The sequence below is a fragment of the Melanotaenia boesemani genome, chromosome 12 (genome assembly GCF_017639745.1).
Source record: "Melanotaenia boesemani isolate fMelBoe1 chromosome 12, fMelBoe1.pri, whole genome shotgun sequence".
Lineage (NCBI taxonomy): Eukaryota > Metazoa > Chordata > Actinopteri > Atheriniformes > Melanotaeniidae > Melanotaenia > Melanotaenia boesemani.
In genome coordinates, this window is record NC_055693.1 from 34,969,222 (window position 1) to 34,994,500 (window position 25,279).

The 25,279-nt window shown below is 44.1% G+C and overlaps 1 protein-coding gene across 3 annotated transcripts in view; it reads left to right on the forward strand.

The window, feature by feature from the left end:
* gli2a (GLI family zinc finger 2a) overlaps window positions 1-25,279 on the forward strand; it is a 100,864-nt gene that overhangs the window by 66,638 nt on the left and 8,947 nt on the right. The window contains exons 4-10 of one of the 3 annotated variants that reach the window (XM_042000767.1): window positions 1,992-2,197; window positions 4,625-4,822; window positions 18,799-19,000; window positions 19,129-19,318; window positions 21,580-21,690; window positions 22,025-22,165; window positions 24,739-24,888. In XM_042000767.1, the coding sequence (XP_041856701.1) occupies window positions 1,992-2,197; window positions 4,625-4,822; window positions 18,799-19,000; window positions 19,129-19,318; window positions 21,580-21,690; window positions 22,025-22,165; window positions 24,739-24,888 (1,198 nt within the window). Of the gene's footprint in view, window positions 1-1,991; window positions 2,921-4,624; window positions 4,823-18,798; window positions 19,001-19,128; window positions 19,319-21,579; window positions 21,691-22,024; window positions 22,166-24,738; window positions 24,889-25,279 lie in introns of those variants that run through there. The other 2 variants (XM_042000768.1, XM_042000769.1) reach the window with 2 other exon arrangements.

The following is a 25,279-nucleotide window of genomic DNA, read 5'->3' on the forward strand; positions in this document are numbered from 1 at the left end:
AGAGACACCAGAGCTGCAGATTTATGAAACTTTGGTGGATGTTTGGGAAGCAGAGAAACATGGAACCAGCTTTGTCCACACACTATTTTAATTAAACTCTATTAGACCAGATGAATCTAAGTGCAGCTTATCTTTCAGTTTATTGGATTAATCATTTATTCCTATTAAATCAGAGCTGCTTCAGCTTTTCCTTCATTTATTTAATCTACTCAAAGGTTCTGCTGAGGTGGAATCTTGAGAAGTTTGGTTCTGATTTAGAAAATGTTTTGATGTGTTAAGTTATATGACAAACTGTACTGGCACAGAAAGTAAAAACCTCCCCAAAGATCCAGACCCATCAGGAAGTCCTGTATGTAGGAGCGCGTGCAGGACTGGATTCCTGTCCTCGCGGTTCCAGCGTGGTAATGCTTCCACATCCGCTCTGGGTCCAGGTTCAGCTTGTCTGTTGCTGATGCTCATGATGATGTTGTTCTAAATGACACCTGACATGTTCTCACTTTAAAGTGAAAACACAAAAAAATGTCATCAGAATACAGTAAATATAATGTTGTAAGGACGAAGGTTAGATTATAGTTTGATGGTTTAGCTGAAGATGCAAACAGCCTGGTTAGTGGTGAAGCTCTAATCTGACCAGTGTGTGCGCAGCTCGGAGAAAAGTGTGTTTTTGTGTATGCAGTGTCTGTTTCTTCTCACATCTCCCTCCTCGCCCTGAACAGAGGGGTCTTTATGGTTGTTTGTAGGGGGAGAGTGGGCCTGACGGCAGAAAGTTGGCCCTCAGACAAGACCAGCAGTCTGCAGGCGCTTACTGGAAATGAAGAGAGGGGTTGGGCGAGGTTGGGCCAGCTGTAGGCTGGCGTCCTCACCGAGACGCTGAAAGAGACACTGAGCAGGGAAACTCCGAAGGCTGGAGGGGAATGTCGCCCTGCTGCAGAAACTGGACCAAAAGATCTCACCTCATCAGGCTGAAATCACTGCTTGACTTTTCTCTATCCTGTTAGGACTATTTACATTTTACACAGCATCACCACTGTTTTGGAATTTTATTGGTTATTATTTAATTGGGGAAAAAACAGAATGAGAAAGACCAGAGAACCAGCACCTACAACACATTCTCACTGCTGGAAATTGAGTTTTTTTTAGAGCAGGACAGGAGCAATGCACTTGTTTTATTGTCCATAACGTGTTGATATTTTCTGAGTGAAAGAAGTGGGAGATAATATGCAAATGAATTCTGCTCCACGCTCTGCTCAGCCATCACTTTCATGCTAATCTCTGTACCGGTGAGCTGGAAAGTCTGAACTCTTGTGCTGCTGCTCACTTTTCTCTTGGAGATCTCCAGAGGGGCCAGAGTGCATGTGTGAAAATGGTTTTAGGCTTTATTTCTGCAGCTTCGGTGCCTTTCTGAGGGCCACACTGAAGAGATGACACCCTGCTTATCAGTGCTGAAGCAGTCTGCTGCCCTGCTAAAGACGCTTTATCTGCAGCTCAGCCCCTTGAGGCTGTCAGGAATTACAACACTCGCATGTCTGTGTTCCTGCAAGCAGATCCGCCAATTACCTGCCAAAGATGACAAATTTATTGTACGTCCTGATTTGACCGGCAGGCTGACGGGGAACTGGAGGCAGCTACTTCAGGTTTGAAGCATCCGGCTGTGTCTTGTCATGCAACATGTGATGCAGGTGAAGTGAGAGACCCTGCAGTTTGCCCACCCAAACAGACAGAAGAGCATGCCGCTCAGTTGAAAGCCATCAGTCTCAACTTGTTTGCAGCTTTAGGGCTTCATAGGAGAAGGTGAACAAAAGAGGATTATTATGTATTAGCTGTGGGGCTGAGGAGGGAAAGGGGTGTAAGTGGCTGCAGACGCTGAGGAAGATAGAAGTTAAGGCTTGTCTAAAAACTCAGCAGTGATAACACGACACACTACATGTAATCAAATGACTGCAGACTGTCTCCTCTCCCTTAGTCATTTCACTTCTTCTTCCTCTTCACAGACCTCCAGGACTGACAGGCAGTCCAGTCATCTCAGACATCTCTCTGATCCGACTATCGCCCCACGCAGCGGCCGGGACGGCAGAGTCGCCGTTCAGCCCTCCACATCCGTACGTCAGCCCTCACATGGAGCACTACCTGCGCTCTGTTCATGGAAGTCCCACCCTGTCCATGATCTCAGCTGCTCGAGGACTGAGCCCCGCTGAAGGTGAGCTGCCAGGATGAGGTCTCCAAACTCATCTGAGCATGAAGATGAAGAAGAATCACAGGCCCAGCTCCTCAGAGCCTGGAAATAAAGGGAAACAATGAACTTTTAACAGCTAGTGTGAGATTTTGTTAATGTTCTGCGGTTCAGTTAGACACAAAAAAGCCTGTAATGACTCCTTTTTCTTACAGTGTATAACATGGACCCAAAGTGAGGACTGAACTAAGGTTTATTCAGGTAACATGAAGGGATGATAAGAGCTGAGCAGGTTCAGGATTTGTGGACCAGTTCTCTGTAAACCAAAACTTTCTACTTGGCTGCAGCTCACTGAAAGAAGTCATACTCCAGTTTACGCTGATGATTATTCACCCCACACTGATAATAACACACACCTGTAGTGACTGGAACGCCTTTCATCAGGCGTACTGTGGTATTTCTTGCGGCTGTGTTGGGCACGCTCTGCGCCGCAGACCGCCTGCTTCTTCGTGCTGTACAAGTGTTTCGAGGAGATGCCGTAGAAATGAGCACAGACACAAACACTGTTCAAACAACAGGTTGGAGACGACAGCAGCCTCCACCTGGAACCAAATACATCAACAAACACGCTGCTGGCTGCAGGTAATGCCTCCCCACCTTTCCACACAAGCAGAAGTGATGCAGCACTGATAACAGCAGCGAGGGGAGATTTTTAACCGCAGAGCTCCGTGGAGCGTTTCTAAACTCCTGGTAGGGACATGCCGCCGCAAGCACAGCTCAGAAGAAAGAAAAGACAGGAACACTAAATGCTCTTAACAATAATAAATAATAATAATGGTGGTTAGCTACCGACCCTAACAAAAACCCTAACCCTCACAGCAGGAAGGTCTCCAGGTCTGGGGGAGCTGGGTGAAACAGCAGCCTTTGCATGTTCTCCCTATATGCATCGGTTCTCTCCGGGTTCCTCCAAGACATGCGTGTTAGGTTAACTTATCACTCTAAATTCTGTGAGTGAGTCTCTCTGTGTTGGTCTGGTCACCTGTCCAGGTGTACCTGCCTCTCACCTGCTACTTACTGGGACAGAGTCCAGCTTACCCACAACCCTGAACTGGACTAAGCGCTATAGAAAATTATTACTAAGAAGAATTTATCATTATTATTATTGATAATATAGAGAATATTTATAAAAAATGTTAATATAAGAACATGAAATAAAATATAAAACATGTATTGTTTATAGTGATAATTACTGTTATTAGAATAAGAATACATACAAGACTTGTTGAACCCTGACTGGATTAGTTATGCTATAAGAACAGAAAAGTCTGTTTTATATCTCTGGAAACCAAGATTTCTGAGCCGCCCAGCTGGGTCTGGAACATGCAGCATGTGGCAGCTTGTAATGAGTGTGTATGTCCTGCAGGAGAAGCAGACCCTTGTTTCTGTCCCTCACTCTGCATCAACCCGTCCATCTTGTAATGTTAATTCAGAACTGGGTCATGACTGAGGAGTTCTTAATGCACACAGTGACAACATAATGTCCAGCAGTGTACTGGGAGCTGCAACCAGGAGACAGAAAGACACAGAACCAGCTTTTCTGATGGATTCACGTTTGTTGTGTTAATTCTGTATCTACATACTGTTTGTGTGGAGGAGGCAGATCTGGAGGTAGCTGTGGTTCTGCTCCCCAAATCATTCCCAAAACGTCCTCCTTGTTTCTGTCAACATGCATATTAGTTCACAGATAAACCTCCCTCCTGCCTCCCCCTGAGGGAAGGACAGGAGGGGAGAACAGTGGAACTCTGTGCAGTTAGATTTAGAAAAAAAAACTGTCCACCCTTCACTCTTATAGTTCCTGACATTTTAAATGCAGCTTTACTTGCTGCAGGGGTTCACACATTTTTATGTCCATATTGCTTTTGCTCATGTTTAAGGTTTCCACAAAATTCCACAGAAGTGTTTTTGTGTGGTTTGCATCAGCGCTCTGTTTATGACTTCATCCTGTCAGATGTAATGCTGTACAGGAGAAGAGCTGGACTGTGGCATGGCCGCTCCACATCGCTCTGCTCAGGCTTCATGCTTCCTCTTCTCCCTGGAGAAAGTTCCCTAACCCAGCAAGCATCAAAGATATCAGACATCTTTTATCAAAAGGCTCACGCCCCCGGGCATGCAGGCATGTTCAAATCTGCACATCTGTACAGCAAGCCTCTCGTGTCCTCGTTGAGTCCTTCCTACTTTTCTCGTCTTGCCTTTGTTTTGATATTCAGTCGTAGGACATGTCAGTGTGTGAAAGCAAAGTCCAAATCTGATGTTTAACTTTACTTAAAATAACACAAAGATGTCCGTGTAGTTATGCTGAGGTCAGTACTGAAGGAAGAGCATCCATCTAGCTGGTTATCTTCACATTTAAGGACAGAATTCCACTTTTGCTCTTCTCTCTCTCTCTTGCTCCAGTGACCCATGAACACTTGAAGGACCGCGCCCTGTTCAGCTTCCCCCCTCCACCACCAGGAGCCAACCCCACAGAGTACTACCACCTGATGGCCAGCGCCAGCCAGAGAAGCCCGTACGGCGATCTGCTGATGCAGAATGGTGCAGCGGCGGCTGCAGCAGCAGCAGCTCATCTACCAGATTACATCAGCCCTGTGGACGGTGAGGAGGTCAAAGCTACACCTGAGAATTCAGTCCTGTCAAACAGCAGATAAGCAGCTACAGCTCAGTCCCACCCGACTGTGGAGTTAAATCTGACAGAGTCTTTGTTTAAATATCAGATCTACTCTAATCTGAATCCTTCAAATCAGGTCAGACTGCTTGTCATGGGGAGATTCTGATCTCTGAAACTGACATGGAACAACTATAACCCCATTTCAAGAGAAGTCCGGTCTCTTTTTTAAATTAAAATAAAAACAGAATTTAATTATCTATAAATATCATCAGGTCATATTTTATTTACCAGTACAAGATAAACAACATCTCAGATGATGAAACGGAGACATTTTAACAATGTGATGGAAAATATGAGCTGATAGCAAATCTGATGCAGCAACACGTCTGGAAAAAGTAGTTCCAGGGTGATGTTCAGCATGGTGTAAAAAGTAGTTCCAGGGTGGTGTTCAGCATGGTGTAAAAAGTAGTTCCAGGGTGGTGTTCAGCATGGTGTAAAAAGTAGTTCCAGGGTGATGTTCAGCACGGTGTAAAAAGTAGTTCCAGGGTGATGCTCAGCATGGTGTAAAAAGTAGTTCCAGGATGATGTTCAGCATGGTGTAAAAAGTAGTTCCAGGGTGGTGTTCAGCATGGTGTAAAAAGTAGTTCCAGGGTGATGTTCAGCACGGTGTAAAAAGTAGTTCCAGGGTGATGCTCAGCATGGTGTAAAAAGTAGTTCCAGGATGATGTTCAGCATGGTGTAAAAAGTAGTTCCAGGGTGATGTTCAGCACGGTGTAAAAAGTAGTTCCAGGGTGATGCTCAGCATGGTGTAAAAAGTAGTTCCAGGATGATGTTCAGCATGGTGTAAAAAGTAGTTCCAGGGTGATGTTCAGCATGGTGTAAAAAGTAGTTCCAGGGTGATGTTCGGCATGGTGTAAAAAGTAGTTCCAGGGTGATGTTCGGCATGGTGTAAAAAGTAGTTCCAGGGTGATGTTCAGCATGGTGTAAAAAGTAGTTCCAGGGTGATGTTCGGCACGGTCTAAAAAGTAGTTCCAGGGTGATGTTCGGCACGGTGTAAAAAGTAGTTCCAGGGTGATGTTCAGCACGGTGTAAAAAGTAGTTCCAGGGTGATGTTCAGCATGGTGTAAAAAGTAGTTCCAGTGTGATGTTCGGCACGGTGTAAAAAGTAGTTCCAGAATGATGTTCAGCATGGTGTAAAAAGTAGTTCCAGGGTGATGTTCGGCATGGTGTAAAAAGTAGTTCCAGAATGATGTTCAGCATGGTGTAAAAAGTAGTTCCAGGGTGATGTTCGGCACGGTGTAAAAAGTAGTTCCAGGGTGGTGTTCAGCACGGTGTAAAAAGTAGTTCCAGGGTGGTGTTCAGCACGGTGTAAAAAGTAGTTCCAGGGTGATGTTCAGCACGGTGTAAAAAGTAGTTCCAGGATGATGTTCAGCACGGTGTAAAAAGTAGTTCCAGGGTGATGTTCAGCACGGTGTGAAAAGTAGTTCCAGGGTGATGTTCGGCATGGTGTAAAAAGTAGTTCCAGGGTGATGTTCGGCATGGTGTAAAAAGTAGTTCCAGGGTGATGTTCAGCATGGTGTAAAAAGTAGTTCCAGGGTGATGTTCGGCACGGTCTAAAAAGTAGTTCCAGGGTGATGTTCAGCACGGTGTAAAAAGTAGTTCCAGGGTGATGTTCAGCACAGTGTAAAAAGTAGTTCCAGGGTGATGTTCAGCATGGTGTAAAAAGTAGTTCCAGTGTGATGTTCGGCACGGTGTAAAAAGTAGTTCCAGAATGATGTTCAGCATGGTGTAAAAAGTAGTTCCAGGGTGATGTTCGGCACGGTGTAAAAAGTAGTTCCAGGGTGATGTTCGGCACGGTGTAAAAAGTAGTTCCAGGGTGATGTTCGGCACGGTGTAAAAAGTAGTTCCAGGGTGATGTTCGGCACGGTGTAAAAAGTAGTTCCAAGGTGATGTTCGGCACGGTGTAAAAAGTAGTTCCAGGGTGATGTTCGGCACGGTGTAAAAAGTAGTTCCAGGGTGATGTTCGGCACGGTGTAAAAAGTAGTTCCAGGGTGATGTTCGGCACGGTGTAAAAAGTAGTTCCAGGGTGATGTTCAGCATGGTGTAAAAAGTACTTCCAGGGTGATGTTCAGCATGGTGTAAAAAGTAGTTATAGGGTGATGTTCGGCACGGTGTAAGAAGTAGTTCCAGGGTGATGTTCAGCATGGTGTAAAAAGTAGTTCCAGGGTGATGTTCAGCATGGTGTAAAAAGTAGTTCCAGGGTGATGTTCATCATGGTGTAAAAAGTAGTTCCAGGGTGATGTTCAGCATGGTGTAAAAAGTAGTTCCAGGGTGATGTTCAGCATGTTGTAGCATCTCTTCTTCTAACATGTCTGGAGACGTCTGGGAAGTGAGGAGACCAGTTGCTGGAGTTTTAGGAGAGGAATGTTGTCCCATTCTGGTCTGATGCAGGATTCTAGCTGCTCTACAGTCCTGGACCTTGATTGCTGGATTTCTGCTTCCATGATGCTCCAGATGTTGTGTACTGGTGAAAGGTCTGGACTGCAGGCAGGCCAGTTCAGCAGCCGGACTCTTCTCCTGTGAAGCCATGCTGCTGTGATGGATGCAGGATGTGGTTCAGCATCGTCTTGCTGAAATCTGCAAGGCCTTCCCTGAAAGAGACGTTGTCTGGATGGGAGCAGATGTTGCTCTAAAACCTCCATGTACTTTTCAGCATTGATGGAGCTTCACAGATGTGGAAGCTGCCCACCCCATAGGCACTAATGCAGCCCCATCCCATCAGAGATGCAGCTTTTCACCTGTCCACTGATAACAAGCTGGATGCTCCCTCTCCTCTTTAGTCTGCAGGACACGACGTTCATGCTTTCCACAACTAGTTCACATCTTCATCCAGGTTTCCACTTTGCCTCAGACCATTTTAAATGAGCTTTGGTCCAGAGAAGATGGAAGAAGCTGGTTCTGGATCCTGTTCACATCTGGCTTCTTCTCTGCATGATGGAGCTTTAACCTGTATTTGTGGGTTTCAGGGTGAACTGTGTTCACAGACAGTGGTTTCTGGAAGTCTTCCTGAGTCCATGCAGTGGTTTCCAGTAGAGAAACATGTCTGCTTTTAATGCAGAAGATCACCAGCATCCAGCCTTGTCCCATGCATACAGAGATTCCTCCTGATTCTCTGAATATTCTGATTATATTCTACACTGTAGATGGAGGATCTTCATAGTCTGAGGAACATTTTTCTGAAATTGTTCCACAGTTTTAGATCCAGTTTGTCTCAGATTGGTGAAGCTCTGTCCATCTTTCATCTGAGAGACTCTGCCTCTCTGAAATGCTCCTTTTATACCCAGTCATGTTACTGACCTGTTAGCAGGTAACCTGATTAGTTGTCAAATGCTCCTCCAGGTGTTTCTGGTTTGTACTAGGTACTTTTCCAGCCTTTTGTTGCTCCTGTTCCAACTTTTTCCATCAGATTCACTATCAGCTCATATTTTCATCACATGGTGAAACGTCTCCGTTTTATCATCTGACATGTTGGTTATCTGCTTCTGGGAATAAAAGATGATTTGATGAGATTTATAGATCTGTTTGTTTTTACATAATGCAAAGAGACCCAGCCTTTTCATGGTTGTATCGTTTTTTTTATTGACCTGGGGACAGATCCAGAAGAGACCCTGTAAAAGCTAACAGAGATATGTCGGTGGGATCTTTTGCATGTTAAAAGTCTGATCAAACCTCCTTCTCAGCATCAGTAAAGCACACGTCTGTCTTTCATTCCGGCTACATGGGTAAGTGCCAAACTTAACAGCCATCTCATCCGTTGTTCTCAGAAACAGGCACGTTGATACCATCCTATTATTCTTCTTCTGGAGGCTTTTTCGTGGAAGGCTTTCCCCACATCAAAGCCTGAGATTTTTTTGATTTACACACATGGGGGCATGGTTAGTCCAAGGTGCAAAAACACTAAGAGCCTGAAGGCCAGGAACTTGTAAAAACCTGTTATCTCAGAGCTTCTTGTGATTGTTTCAGCCCTTTTTGTGTTGCTTATATGAGTAAAATCCCACAAAATCAGTCCAGGGTAACATTTAAAGGGCAGCCTGGGAGGAAATTTGCTGCCTGAGTTCCAGGTTAGTTACCCTGATGCCTTCATATCCGCTCTGTACCAGTGTCAGGCTCTCAGGGCAGGGATTAACCTGCAGGCTGCGTGAGGCCAGGTAATGCTGACACAAACTTACACACTGTGGCAGGGCGATTTTGTAAACTGGCAGATCAAATCCAGTCGATTCAGCAGGAAAAATGCTCAGATACCCATCCATGTATTTGCACACTTACATAAAGAGACCAGCATGTTCTTTGATGGCAGTTCGAAGCGTCGGGCAGTGGACCAGCAAGAAGCAGCCAAGAAACTCTCAGCCCGTATAAACCTGGAATAGAGTGGAAACAGTCCTTGAACGTCAGCCTTTTTGAGTCCCGATTATCAAATAACCAGCCCTCCCTCTGCCATCCACCCATTTCATCCACCCTCCTGATAAAAAACCTGCCCTACTGTTTCCACTGCTGCCATGTCACACAGAAAAAAAGAAAACTTCTTTACAGTTAATCATTTAAATGACCTCAGTCACACAGTTCACCACAGAAAGGAGAGTCCAGGCCCTGCAGAAGCTTTAGAAACTTCTCTCCCACCTCAGTCACCGCTGCCGTGCTGCTTTACCCACACTTGTTTTGGATGGTTGTTTGCTCATGAAGCCGCAACCTCCTTCAGTCCCACTGCCTCCTTCACTGCAGCACCCACACTTTCATGCCACCGTCCCAGCAGCTTTCATGTAGTGTCCTCCTGGTCTGAGTGATGTGGTCCAGGTTGCCAGGTTGGAGGCTCTTCCACTGCAGCCTCCACACACAGAGACCATATTGACCAAGGCAGCTAACTGATGGTGGGTGCGGGCAGCCTCCAGCTGAATCAAGAGGCTTGTGTGCTGCCAGAGTATGTAAAGGGGTAATGTGGTGACTGTGTGTTACACGAACCCGCCTCCTCGCTGTTTGTGTTGGAAGGTCGAACAGATAAATCCCGTATTAAAAATCAATTTATGCATTAATATTCAGCAAGCGAACCACCAGGACCTGAAGCCCTCTGTGACCCCACAGTACGTCTTCTCAGGCGTTCGCCCTCCTGCCCCTCTCAACCTGAAACACAGTGCTGCTGTGAGAGGTGTGTGTGTGTGTGTAAAACTTCCAGACATTAAAATCAGAATCTGAAAATCTTTGTTTGAATGAAAGATGTGAGAAAGGCTGTGTCTTCTAAACAAGCCATGCCTCCAGCAGCCATGAAGAGCGACACAAACACCCGGCTGCCTGTTTTTCTCCCGTTATCAGGCCGGACCAACAGCCTGGAGGACGGAGACTTAGTTCAACGAATAAAACACACTGATTCACTTTTAATCATTCTTAAATCTACTTGTGACTTCCTGCTTTTTTAATGTTTCACTTCTGAACTTTGGAAGATTTTCTTACCTTGGCAACCCTATTTGTTTTAATTGGATCATGACTAGATTATAATGAACTGGATTGAATCGGCTTGTGTCTGTAAAGGTGCCTTGTCTGAGATTAACTCCCTGTTCAGGATTTCATCTCAGACTTCTTGCTCGATGAGTAAGTTGAAGCACAAGCTGGTCCTGTTCAGAGTAACTTCCCCCCCCCAGGCAGCTGCTTATTTTCCCTGCTAAATTTCACTAATGCTAACACTGTGAATTTTATTAGCAAAGGCGCTCACTCTGAATCCCCAGTGAGCTCTCGGTGTCTCGGCCAAAGCTGCTGTAGTGTTTGCCGGCATGTTTGCGCACACACTTCCACCAATGTGCTCACGAAGCAACAGATAGTGAAGTGTTTGTGTGTGCAGTGTGAGGGGAGCAGTTACTCCCTCCCCACTCACCACCACATCAGTACACATCTCTATCTGCTTCTCTCGTCCTGCTGCATTAACACAGAAACCTCTTTTTCCTCCCGGTGGCAGACATTTACTTTGGCCGCCGCTTTTGTCCTGGGATCTTCAACGATTCCCCACAAACAGCTCTGAGTTTTCTCTGCCCACCCAGCCTTACATACCTGCTCCTTCATACACAAACACCATCTCAATGCCTCCCAATGTGAAATAACATCACTTCATTTAAACTTATAGTCGTTTACCAGTTTGTTCACTTCTGATGGAATCAATTTATTTTCTAACTTACTTTAGTTGAACTGGTTATACTAAAGACAGCTTGGTTTAGTTACAGTCCAGCTTATTTCTCTTATGAAGGGTAATTTCTCAGATTTCTACTTCAGTCCCTGCTGAGTTCAAATCTGCGTGTCAGGATGACGTATCCTGTTCAACGCAGGCTCAGGAACCTGGCAGATGATGGAAAATACCACTAAAAACCTCCAGAAGGGGAACACACTCAGTAAAAGTTGTTCTAGAGTCAAATAAAGTCAGAAAGGTTTCTAACTGTCCAATAACATGGTTCTGGAAGATTCTCCAATTAGCAGATTACCTGGTGACAGGTGAGACAGTGCTCCCAAAATCCCACCAGCATGTTAAGTGTGGAGGAGCTAATATACCAGCGAAGGTCGATTCTAACATCAGGATGGGCTATGAGGCTGGACTACGTCCACATCTGAGCCAGTCTGACCATTTGTGCTTGATTTTCATCCCTGCATAAGCCCCCCCTCAAGAAAACTGCTCTTACCACCAAAAGCTGTGAAGACCTGGCCTGATGGTGCCTCTCAACAGCTGCAGGACTGCTTTAGGAGGACCAACTGGAACATTTTTGAACAGCCAGATCTCGCAGTGTTCACTGCCAGCGTTTTATGTTACATAAAATACGGTGGACAGACGTACAGGCCTACCCTAACTGGAAGCACTGGATGAACCTGGAGGTCCAGCAGCTGCTGAAGGAAAGGAACACCACCTTTAGGTCTGGTGATGGGGCTCTCCACAGGACAGCCTGAGCCCACTCCAACTCCACTTTATTTATAAAGCACTTTTAAAACAACACAGTTGACCAAAGTGCTTCACACCAAAATAAAACAGTAAAACAGTATAAATAAATAACCATCAGTCAAAACAATCAGTCAAAAGCCAACATTTCAACCAGTGTTAAAAGCTAAAGAGAAAAATTAGTTTTAAGCAGTGAAGAGGCCTCCTGTATATGTGGAGGCAGCTGGTTCCACCGTTTTGGTCCAGCTACAGAAAAAGCTCGGTCACCTCTACGTTTGCTCTTGGTTGAGGGGACAGTTGACTTGTCGGCTGATCTGAGAGAGCGTGGTGGTGTGTAAGAGGTCTGCCAGATGTTGGGGGGGTGAGACTGTGGAGACACTTAAAAACAAATAAAAGAATTTTAAAATCAACTCTAAAACAAACGGGCAGCCGATGAAGGGAAGCCAAGACCGGAGTAATATGCTCTCGTTTTTAATGCCAGTTAAAAGTCAAGCCGCTGCTTTCTGGACCAGCTGCAGCCGATCCAGGGAGGCCTGACCAAGCCCTCCAGCCCAAGAGAGGCATCAGCAAAACGGTTTATAAAGCGCTTTACATCATATTCACACATTCACACACACATTCACCCACTGATGGTGGCAGCTGCCATGCAACCCATCAGGGGATCGGTGTCTTGCCCAAGGACACCTCAACATGAACTCAACTTGGCCGAGGCTCAAACCGGCAACCCTCGGGTTACAGGAGGACTGCGCTACCTTACGGAGCCACTCGGAGTAAAGCGGGAGGACAGCAACAACAGCCGGCAGCTGTGGCAGGAAGTCCAGCAACTCACCAAATACTTATTCATACGTTTTTACACTAATTTTATAGATGAAGTATCTGAGTGGAAAGCACTTTTAAATCTTCTACTTGTTGCAATGTTTATTTCTTTGTTTATGTTTTTAACATGTAAAACAAAAGCAACAGAACAACAACAACAAAAATCATTACAATTCAACATGCTCAAACAGGAGTGGGAGAACATGACAATAAAAACCTACTCTATTCTATGAAAGGAAGGCAGCTGAAACACTGGCTGGGACTGAGCAGCTGGTCAGAGCCGAGGTTGGGTCAGAGTGGTCCTGGTCAGGAGCCGTTGTCATGACAATGCCTCATCCGTTTCCTCCAGGAAATGCTTCTGTCTCTACATGCTGACTGTTATCAGCCACATGATCAGAGAAATGACCTTTGGTTTGCCTCGTGGTTCTGGTCTCTACTTACTGTAGTTGAAGGAAAGTAATCAGAGTGTTTCTGCACAAACCAAACTTTCATTAGCAACGAGTATGTTTGAAAGAGGCTGAACAGATCATGGATGTTAGTGAAGGTGTTGGAAGTGTTTCTGTTTCCGGCTCAGCTGTGATCCAGCTCCGACTCCTCATCAGTCGCCTCCAGGAACCTTCCAAGAAAACTCAGTTCTCAGACATGTGGAAACTCAGACTGTTTTCATTCACAAAAGAAATATATATTTTTATTTTCCGTTATCAGAGGTTAAAACCTGGATGTTGACAGAAGTTATTTGCTGTCTTGTGACCCTCCATGAGCTCCAACCGCGATGACACCAACTGGAGACGAGCACAAACCTCCAATTAAAGCAGTTTCACTTCAAACACACACACAGCTTCCACACTTCTCTCTGCTGGCCTTTCTTCTGCACCGTATCACTGTTCTCTGTAGGGTCTGTAATTATGGCGCTCTATATAAATCCAGATCCCACAATTACATCCAGCTTCAGATTCAGTCACACAGAGCAAATGCACACACATAAACATATTTACATGTACACACACACGTCTTATTAACACACACTGCAGCCTGCGCAACATCTGTTTTCTCACCCCGCCGGAACCTGCTCACTCGTTCAATTATAACCTCCACCTGTAAAACACTCCTTTACCCAGAGGTGAGATTGGTGTGTATGTGTGTGTGTGTGAAATTTGTTCTTGGTAAACTTTGTTTAGATCAAGTTTATCCTCCAAACAACTCTGACCTAAACGGGTTTGTCCTGGATGCATGGGTGAAGTAGGTGGAGGTTAAAGGTGGCACTGTGGGCAGTGCCCAGAGGGAGGAGGCGGTACCAGCCTACAGGGTCAGCAGGTCGTTTCCTGCTTTATAAAAGGCAGCATTAACCTCTTCATCACGGAGCCCCCTGTACGGGGGGGGGCAGATCCTAGCATGTAGCATAGCAACATGATGGGAGAAACTCAGCTAAAAGACTCCACCAAGCATCGGCATCCAAAACAAACACAGTTCAAACCCCAGCTGTTATACAGGAATGAAAACCAGGAGAACATCTCTGTCCACTTTACAGCTTCAACTAGTTTCTCCACACAAACCAGGAGTCACATGACAGCAGAGACTCTGCTGGTTCCAGAGACGTCCGTCTCATCACTGTGGGACAGAAATTATGGAGCTAGCAGCCAGAACCAGAAACCAGGTCTTACTGTTGCTGTTTGTGGTGAAAAGTTTGATTCCAGCTCTAAAAATTCACTCTTCCTGTCATAGACTGTCTTGCGCTTCACTTCTTCCTGAATCCTCATGGTGTTTCTAAGGTGAATGTGGGGCTATCCCTGGATCCTCCTCACTCTGATCATTGTCCACCATCATCATCATCATCATCATCATCATTGGCCGATGGCTTCCTGACATATTTACATATTTACCTGTGTTACAGCTCAATTAAACACCTGGAAACCTGCTCAGGTTCACTTTTACTTTCTATTGTAGCACAGTTCCTCCTCAGATATTACTTTACTCATTCCTACGATTACTTTACTCATTCCTACGATTACTTTACTCATTCCTAGGATTACTTTACTCATTCCTAGGATTACTTTACTCATTCCTACAATTACTTTACTCATTCCTACGATTACTTTACTCATTCCTAGGACTACTTTACTCATTCCTACGATTACTTTACTCATTCCTAGGATTACTTTACTCATTCCTACAATTACTTTACTCATTCCTAGGATTACTTTACTCATTCCTAAGATTACTTTACTCATTCCTAGGATTACTTTACTCATTCCTAGGATTACTTTACTCATTCCTACGATTACTTTACTCATTCCTACAATTACTTTACTCATTCCTACGATTACTTTACTCATTCCTAGGACTACTTTACTCATTCCTACGATTACTTTACTCATTCCTAGGATTACTTTACTCATTCCTACAATTACTTTACTCATTCCTAGGATTACTTTACTCATTCCTAAGATTACTTTACTCATTCCTAGGATTACTTTACTCATTCCTACAATTACTTTACTCATTCCTAGGATTACTTTACTCATTCCTACGATTACTTTACTCATTCCTAGGATTACTTTACTCATTCCTACAATTACTTTACTCATTCCTACGATTACTTTACTCATTCCTAGGATTACTTTACTCATTCCTACGATTACTTTACTCATTCCTACGATTACTTTACTCATTCCTAGGATTACTTTACTCATTCCTACGATTACTTTACTCATTCCTACAATTACTTTACTCATTCCTAGGATTACTTTACTCATTCCTAAGATTACTTTACTCATTCCTAGGATTACTTTACTCATTCCTACAATTACTTTACTCATTCCTAGGATTACTTTACTCATTCCTACGATTACTTTACTCATTCCTAGGATTACTTTACTCATTCCTACAATTACTTTACTCATTCCTACGATTACTTTACTCATTCCTAGGATTACTTTACTCATTCCTACAATTACTTTACTCATTCCTACGATTACTTTACTCATTCCTAGGATTACTTTACTCATTCCTACGATTACTTTACTCATTCCTAAGATTACTTTACTCATTCCTAGGATTACTTTACTCATTCCTACGATTACTTTACTCATTCCTAGGATTACTTTACTCATTCCTAGGATTACTTTACTCATTCCTAGGATTACTTTACTCATTCCTAGAATTACTTTACTCATTCCTACAATTACTTTACTCATTCCTACGATTACTTTACTCATTCCTAAGATTACTTTACTCATTCCTAGAATTACTTTACTCATTCCTACGATTACTTTACTCATTCCTAGGATTACTTTACTCATTCCTACGATTACTTTACTCATTCCTACAATTACTTTACTCATTCCTACGATTACTTTACTCATTCCTAGGATTACTTTACTCATTCCTAGGATTACTTTACTCATTCCTACGATTACTTTACTCATTCGTAGGATTACTTTACTCATTCCTAGGATTACTTTACTCATTCCTACGATTACTTTACTCATTCCTACAATTACTTTACTCATTCCTACGATTACTTTACTCATTCCTACGATTACTTTACTCATTCCTAGGATTACTTTACTCATTCCTAGGACTACTTTACTCATTCCTACGATTACTTTACTCATTCCTACGATTACTTCACTCATTCCTACGATTACTTTACTCATTCCTACGATTACTTTACTCATTCCTAGGATTACTTTACTCATTCCTAGGATTACTTTACTCATTCCTACGATTACTTTACTCATTCCTACGATTACTTTACTCATTCCTAGGATTACTTTACTCATTCCTACGATTACTTTACTCATTCCTAGGATTACTTTACTCATTCCTACGATTACTTTACTCATTCCTAGGATTACTTTACTCATTCCTACGATTACTTTACTCATTCCTACAATTACTTTACTCATTCCTAGGACTACTTTACTCATTCCTACGATTACTTTACTCATTCCTACGATTACTTTATTCATTCCTACGATTACTTTACTCATTCCTACGATTACTTTACTCATTCCTAGGATTACTTTACTCATTCCTACGATTACTTAATTCATTCCTACGATTACTTTACTCATTCCTACGATTACTTTACTCATTCCTAGGATTACTTTACTCATTCCTAGGATTACTTTACTCATTCCTACGATTACTTTACTCATTCCTACAATTACTTTACTCATTCCTAGGACTACTTTACTCATTCCTACGATTACTTTACTCATTCCTACGATTACTTTATTCATTCCTACGATTACTTTACTCATTCCTACGATTACTTTACTCATTCCTAGGATTACTTTACTCATTCCTACAATTACTTTACTCATTCCTACAATTACTTTACTGATTCCTACGATTACTTTACTCATTTCTAGGACTACTTTACTCATTCCTAGGACTACTTTACTCATTCCTACAATTATTTTACTCATTCCTACAATTACTTTACTGATTCCTAGGATTACTTTACTCATTCCTACAATTACTTTACTCATTCCTAGGACTACTTTACTGATTCCTAGGATTATTATACTCATTCCTCGGACTACTGTACTTATACCTAGATTAACTGAGCTGCTGTTCTCTGGTTTCCACTTTTTAGGGGGAGTTAAATTTACATTTTCTACTGTGTTCCTGGTGAAATTACTCTTACACAGTAACACTTATCTGGATTCTGACATTTCTGTAGTAATCTCACATGTCTCTGCTTTCTGTAGAGACCAGGATTAAACATACAGCCCCAGTAGTCATGAAGCTGCACTTAATTTATTCTGGATATGTCAGTTCGGAAAAGGTGGCAGAAATAATAGGCCTGTTAAGAAGAGCTTATTACACTCATCTAATAAAATATGTCTGCATGGCTGCAAGGCGCTTTATTTTAAAAAGAAACTTTAAATCTTCCCCCATCAGCATGGAGACAGAATTCCTCCGCTTCTCCTCCCTCCTTTACTAAATTTCCGCCCCTGTGTCTGAGAATGATGACACATTTATTTATTAACCATAAAGACACACATTCCTGAGGAGGGTTTGTTGTTTTTGCCAAGTCTTTGATACACATCTTTGTAATTTTCATCAGTCGTTTTTTTTCAGGGCCCCAGCTACTGCTGTCTGCCATCTGAAGCTCCCAGGGGCCTTTTAACTGCGAGCACATGTCCACGCTTTACGACTCGCCACCTCCAAACGTAGCAGCTTTGGAGGAAAGAGCTGCAGCTTTATGGCTGCAGGTCTGGCACAGTGATTACGGTGGTGCCGGGATTCATTTCGCTGGGAGGGTTTGAGCTTTACCAGCAACAGTCCAGGACTGGCAACACTCGGTGTGTGTGTGTGTGTGTGTGTGTGTGTGTGTGTGTGTGTGTGTGTGTGTGTGTGTGTGTGTGTGTGTGTGTCAGGACAGCATGCATGTGCATAGGTGAGCAGTGTTGGGCCTATAATGGGTTTCCTGCCTCTCGTGTCTCTGGTGATGTCTGCTGTTAGTTTTAATGACTTCGAGCCGGTCTGGCTCTCCGTCCTCTCACTCTCGCATCAGCACCTGTTGGTCCAGCTAGTGGCCTGTCTCTGTGTGAGTGGGTGCTACATATCTCAGAAATACTAAATAAATTCCCATGGATGATGGACCCTCGTCCTGTTTGGAGCTAAACAACCTTCTGTTTAGGTTCATGGGAAAGCAGCCTCCCCATCGCTTTCTTAGACTAAGGAAATAGTGTAAGAAGCAGGTTGAGAAGGAGGCCATGAACCCTACCTTTTTAAATAAGCTTTGTTCTTTCTTTTTAATGGTATTCTGAAATCAATTTGTTTAAATTGCCTCCATTTAACTCGCTCCACTACAGAGGGCTGAAAGAGATCATTATCACAGTAATTACTGAGAATGATTGGGGCCGATTCATTATGCATAAGAGGATGCAAATGTTAAATAGGGCAGCTATGTGTGTGAGAAAGATGGAGGAGATAGGACTGAGCAGTCTGGAGGAATCAGGGCTGAATGTTTGTTCTAACAGGCTTCAGGGTTCCTTCTGATTCTGCTGGGGGCTTTAGCACATGAAACATGCATTAAACTCCCCAACCTGCCGCCTGTGAGGAAGGACAGCAGTCACATCTTAAATTCCCACCTTTGTTTTAGTAACAAAAATATAATCTAATATGAATGCTAATGCTGCTATTGCTTCTCTGGTTTGTTTTTTCCAGTATCCCGTTTTTCCAGCCCCAGGCTGACGCCCAGGCTCAGCAGGAAGAGGGCGCTGTCCATCTCACCGCTGTCAGATGCCAGCATTGACTTGCAGACGATGATCCGGACATCACCTAACTCTCTAGTGGCCTACATCAACAACTCCCGCTCCAGCTCAGCTGCCAGCAGCTCCTACGGACACCTCTCAGTTGGAGGAATCAGGTTTGTGGGATCATTTTTATAGTTGGTTTTGATATTTTAATGTGATATTATATGTATGTACATTGGTGTTAACGTTTACCTCCAAGCATCCACTCCATCCACATTTTCTCCTCTTCCTTCCCATCCAGCCCCACGTTCAGCTTCCCCCATCCCTTCAACCCCTACCAGCAGCTGTTGTCCCAGCAGAGAGGTCTCAGCACCTTCGGCCACACCTCTCCTCTGATTCAGCCGTCACCGTCCTCTTTCTCTGCACGCCAACACTCCCTCACTGCTTTGCCGATGTCCACACACAACAGCTCCAACTCGGAGACAAACCAGGTAGGACTGGCTCAGACACGGGTTGACCTCCAGCTCTGATTGATGCTCGGGTATGTCCTGGATTCGTTCAGGTAATTAACATTCTGTGAACAGCTCAGAGCCACATGAACGTCCTGATAACATGCAGCAAAGATCCGGTCACAGGTCATCACACAGGTTTTACGTTTTCTTGTACTTTTAGTTGAAAAGACGCAATAAAACATACTGATGTGCAAGAGTTGAACTGGAAACATTTCATTTGTCAGTAAGACTAAGATCTTCACAGAAGAACAAAGATGGACTGAAGATCTCAAAGAAAGACTGAAGGATTTCCATATTTCTCCTCTACAGTCAGAATATTGTTAAAACATTCAAACGGTCTGGAGGTCTAAGGTGGACTCGGTGATCTCTGATCCCTCAGACCTGCATCCAGAACCATCATCATCATCAGCTCTTAGCGCGTCATGAACAAGGATTAATGTGGAAATAAAGCAAAAAGCAGTAAAAGGAGCATCCAGACTGTTTTCATCAACAGGTCCGTAATAACAGGCACCACCAGGTAATCTGAGACTGATGACAGAACACTGGCTTCAGGCTCAGTGCTGTGTTGGTTTGTTCGTGTCTATCTGGGTCAGATATGACACACAGAACTAAAACTGAAGGTTTCACCACGTCTGCCACCTTGAAGACCACAGAGCCTGCTGCAGTACTGCAGCGTGGCTGAGGAAGAGGAGGGTACAGGGACTGGACTGGTTCTGGATGGACTGCACTCCTGACCTGGAACAACACATCAGAAGATGTTTTCAGGGAGAATAGGGATAAAATAACACCTGAAACTCCTCATCACTTCCTTTCCTGAGCATAATAACTTCCTTCATCCTGTCTTCCTCTGATTTGAAGTTGCATTTATGCTAAAGGAGTAAAATATTTATGGCTATTAGAAATATGCAGTTACAGCTGAAACTGTGCAGTGAAGGTGCTTCGCTTGATTCAGATCAGTCCAGTCAGTACGTGTCTGTCATGAAGGAGTTCCTGTAAATGTGTCTCAGGTCAGAAAAATGCTTCCTCCCACTTCCTACCGACTCTTTATCAGCTGTCTGTAAACACTGCAGCCATTCCTAATATAAACTTCCCACTGAGTGAATCACTGCAGCTCCACTACCATCAGCTGCCTGCAGCCCCCCCGCCCCACCCCCACCAGCATGCACATCTGCTCGGACACGCCCCCACATCCACGCAGTTCCTATTAACTCTGATCACAACCATATTTCAGGCTTGGGTTTTATCCAGATGAATGACTGATCGAGGCCTGCAGAGATGCTGAACTGTACTGAAGTGTCTGGGTGGGATTGGTCCATGCTGGACTCTCTCCAATAAACCTCAGCGTACACACTTACAAGGCTTTCTCTCAGTCCCCGTTAGAGCTTTAGCAGGCCTTCTGAGCCTTTGACTCTCTGCCATGTTCAGAATCAGTGGGCAGATCCCCCCCCCCCGACCCCGCCTCCTCCGCAGTCTATAACAAGGTTAATAACTCTTCTTCTTTCATATTTCCTTGCGGCTTGGCCATGATAGAGAAGTCTAAACTGTTTAGTCTCGGCGGCTGGTCACAGTCTGACTGATGGGCCCTGGTGCAACCAGGACTCAGGTCTCTGAGCAGCACACACAAAAGCTGCTGGAATAATGAACGTCTCATTTGTCTGACTCTTTCGTGATGTTTGCAAGTGATGTGTCATCTGAGAGGAATCTGGTGTTTTAACCCTGAAACACCTCTAAATCTGCAGGGTCCTCGACAGCAATCACTTCTACCATCACCAGGGTCTCAGCAGTGGTGGTGTGTAGCTCTGTGGGGTAAATGTGATGGATATTTTACCCTTTAGATGATCTACGGAAGTTTTCCAGCCATTTCTGTCCCGTCCAGGAGGTTTACAATCCAGCCACTAAATGTAGTTTTATTCAGAGACTCTATCTGGTAAATCATTCATTTTAAATCATTTTAGCTTCATAAACTGGCAGCTGAGGCTGGAAACAACATGTCTGCATCTGACTGGGATGAAAAGCTTCAGCTGCTACAGGCTGGATAAAAAATAAATAAATAAATGAAGAAAAAAGACATCCAGAAAGACCAAACATTGGTGGTTTGGAGTTTTAAGGGTTACTAGTTGAAGGTCAAACTTAGTGGGTGAAAACGCTTGCCTGCTGGTGTGAATGCTGCTGGGTAACAAATTCATGTCCATGTCTGGGTCTTCAACCTCTTCGTCCGTTCGTGTTCTGGTGGTTTTCAGAACGCCAGCGGAGATCCAGCCGTGAGCAGCACCGTCAACCCACTGACTACCAAGAGGTCCAAGGTGAAGACTGAAGCAGAGGGTCCACTGCCCATTTCACCATCCTCTCAGGTGAGAAGGGTGGCCTAGAACATCCGCTCCTTCCATTAGTCGTTCAATTTGCATGAATGATTAAATGAGATTCACAACAATATCAGCTACAGTTATTTATGGCTTCATCTTTAATTCTAACTTCTAATTTAATCCTGACTGATTATAGACAATGAACAAAAAAGCAGCTTTAATCAGAGTCATGTGGTGACATCAGCCTGTTTTGAAGAAGTAAATAAGAAAGATGCTAAAAAGTGAAGAGTGTTTCATTAACAGGCCACAGGTTAAATGATGTTTGTGTGCAGTTTACAGTTTAATGGATCCACACATCTGTACTATTTGTTTGTTTCTCCAGGACCATGGTGGGGGCATCCTGGACCTGAGTGAGGATCTGGATAAAGATGAGTGCAAACAGGAGCCTGAGGCCATATATGAGACCAACTGTCACTGGGAGGGCTGCTCCAAGGAGTACGACACCCAGGAACAGCTTGTTCATGTGAGTACCATGTGTGGCTGTGGTGTAAATCTCTTCGTTTTATCTGCTTTGCTTTCATTTGTCTGTGGCCAGACTCTTCATTTTCATCATATCGTTCATGCCAGCGTGTATGCAGACCGCGTCGTCAGGACCTCCTGAGTCTCGTTGGTCATGTTATTAAATCTGTGGCGATGGAGTTCGGTGAGAAAAACGACCGATCCCTTCCTGTTGGGTTGACACGCTCAGCTTTAATGAGCCTTTCACGTCTTGCCAAATTCAGGCCTGTTCCCTGCAGCTGTGCCACTCCACCCGTAGACCTCTCAGCCCCCTGACCCCTGACCTCTCACACCCAGCAACACCCCCAACCCCTGAAGCCCACAGGGACAACCATAAATCCATCGTTAAGCCAGCCACTCTGGAGTTATAGACCCTTACATCCCCCCTTTTCCAAACCAGCTTCTCTTCCTGCTTACCACTTGCAGACTGGCTCCTCACACCAGTTCTGGACGGGAGTGCAGACCAGTGGGGAGGCTGCTATGGGCTGCTGGAAGTCTGGACCTGAATTACCTTTAAGAACGTTAGTCCTCTCATCAGCTCCTCAGCTGAAGCTGAATTTGTGGGTTTGATCTGTGATGTGGACGGACAACGTGAGGCCAGCACATTCCTAAATCCTCACAGGAAATATTTCTTTTCCTCTGCTTTTTAAAAGTTTTATTAAACTGCAACTAGAAACCCTTTTTTCAGGGAGGCAGTTCCTGACCACCCTCCACACAAAGTTCTCACAATATCAGCAAAAGCAAGAGAAACGAGGAACAGGGTGCACCTGTGGCGGCTGCTCTGACCGAAGCAAATTATAGTTTCACATTCATGTGTAACCTGAAAATAGAGACCTCTTCTTGGGCCACAACTTGTTTCCATTCCTCCTCCTACACCCAAAATAGATCTCAGCAGAACTGCCGACCACAGAGCTTTTACCCTGCTGAAGAAATGGCCACATAAATGAAGCATTGTGAGCTCGGATGTCCTGAGGAAATGAAGCAGTTCCTCGGGAAGTGTAGCTGTGCACAGAAGGGTCGTTTAAATGTGTCTGTTGTTCAGTCAGCATGCATCTCTACAATATTTATCTGTTCTGTGAAACTTCTTTTGTTTGAAATGTAGACAACAGCATGTATGCTAGCTCAGTTGAATGGTCCTAATTTGGTCCATCACATTAGTCAAAGCCCCAGAACTTGAGCTAGCACTCTGAAGCTTGCTGTAAATCAAAATAAAAGAGAAAAGACAGAAATGAGACCATCATGGTTTGTATCAAGACTCAGAGTGGATGTCTGCTGGAGACCGAGGTTTTTCAGAACCAGAGTCCAGCATCCCTCAGATTGGCTTCACTTTTCAGACCTAGTGGCTGCATTAGAGGCTTGCTCCATGCAGGGCTACTCACTGACGGTTCTGGTCACATGCAGGTCTACACAAACCTGTAACTGGTTTTTATTTTGCAGAATAAATTATTTCATTTCAGAAAAATCATAAAATTGTGTTTTTCCACTACTTTAAATATATGCTGGTATTTAATTCAACTTTATTAGTATATCGCCAATTCACAACGAAGTTGTTTCAAACCACTTCACAGACTAAATCAGTTCCAGCTGATTCATTGTGATCCAGAATATTAGTCCAGTTTAGAACTGTGTTCATAAAAATTCATGACAGGACACTTTCACCTTCAGTTTATCTCAGCAGGTGTTTCAGAGTCACGTAGTCTTCTCCAGACCATCCCACAGATTCTCAGTGGGGTTCAGGTTTGGACTCTGTGGTACCGATCCATTTGTGAACATGAAGTCTGCTGCTGCCTCAATTTTTGGACACGAACTAACTGAAGCAACCTGAGATCACAGCAGTTATAAAGAGAGCAGGTTTACCCGGTCCAGCCGCTCCGAGACCGAAGGGTCCAGGTTTACCCGGTCCCGCCGCTCCGAGACCGAAGGGTCCAGGTTTACCCGGTCCAGCCGCTCCGAGACCGATGGGTCCAGGTTTACCCGGTCCAGCCGCTCCGAGACTGAAGGATCCAGATTCGCCTTACTGATTACTACTGAGTATTCTTCTTTAACGGTAAACAGCTGTTTAGTGCTTCTCCCGCTAAAGGGAAATTCTGTTTTAATTACTTGATATTGCTGTGGCCTTGATTTGTCTTAAAGCTGTGTTTAGGAGACGTTAATTTACGTTCATCCTGTTGTGTCTAAACTGAAGAGTATGGAGGACGAGTGGTCACAAATTGAGGAATTTCCTCTTCCTTGAGAAAAGTTAAGACAATCTCTCACAGCCTGAAAAAACAGTTTTTACAGGTTTTATCTTCCACTGACAGACGCTTTAATAACTGTCAACAGTCATCTGTGGCACCGTCAGTCATGCTGACGATGCAGGGAGAATCCTCTGGTGGGAAAAACACAAGAATCTGCTGACTAGTCTTTAGAACCCCCCCCCCACACACACGCACACACACACACACACATATTTGGTGCTTCGGTGGATTCTTTTCACTTTTATGGCTTTGTATCACAGACGTTTGGTAACAACTGACCAGAATTGATTTGTTTACTCAGCACATCAACAATGACCACATTCATGGAGAGAAGAAGGAGTTTGTATGTCGCTGGGAGGAGTGTTCGCGGGAGCAGAAGCCCTTCAAGGCCCAGTACATGCTGGTGGTCCACATGAGGCGGCACACAGGGGAGAAGCCTCACAAATGCACAGTAAGAACTGACCCAAAACTTTATTTAAAAGAGTACATTACACCCCCACAGAGTTCATACAGATACATCTGGCATGTTTAACAGTACAATCCTTTCCCACATCCTTCTCTCAACAAGCCCCTCATGCAGCATCCAGTTCCAAGTTAAAATACACAGTTGGCTTCATAGTTGCACCTTTAAGGTGGATCTGGTTGACATAAAATATCCTGAGAGCCCAAAATAGCTCCTGGACCATCTCAGTCTGATCCAGTCTGAAAACACAGCTCATATAATCCTATAAAAACCTGAGGTTGTAAATAAGCTGCGAGGAAAGTGAAAAATCTCTTGAATTGTCACCTACTTTAAGACTGACCTCAGGTTGCCTCAGCCAGCTGTGAGGGTGAAAACAGGC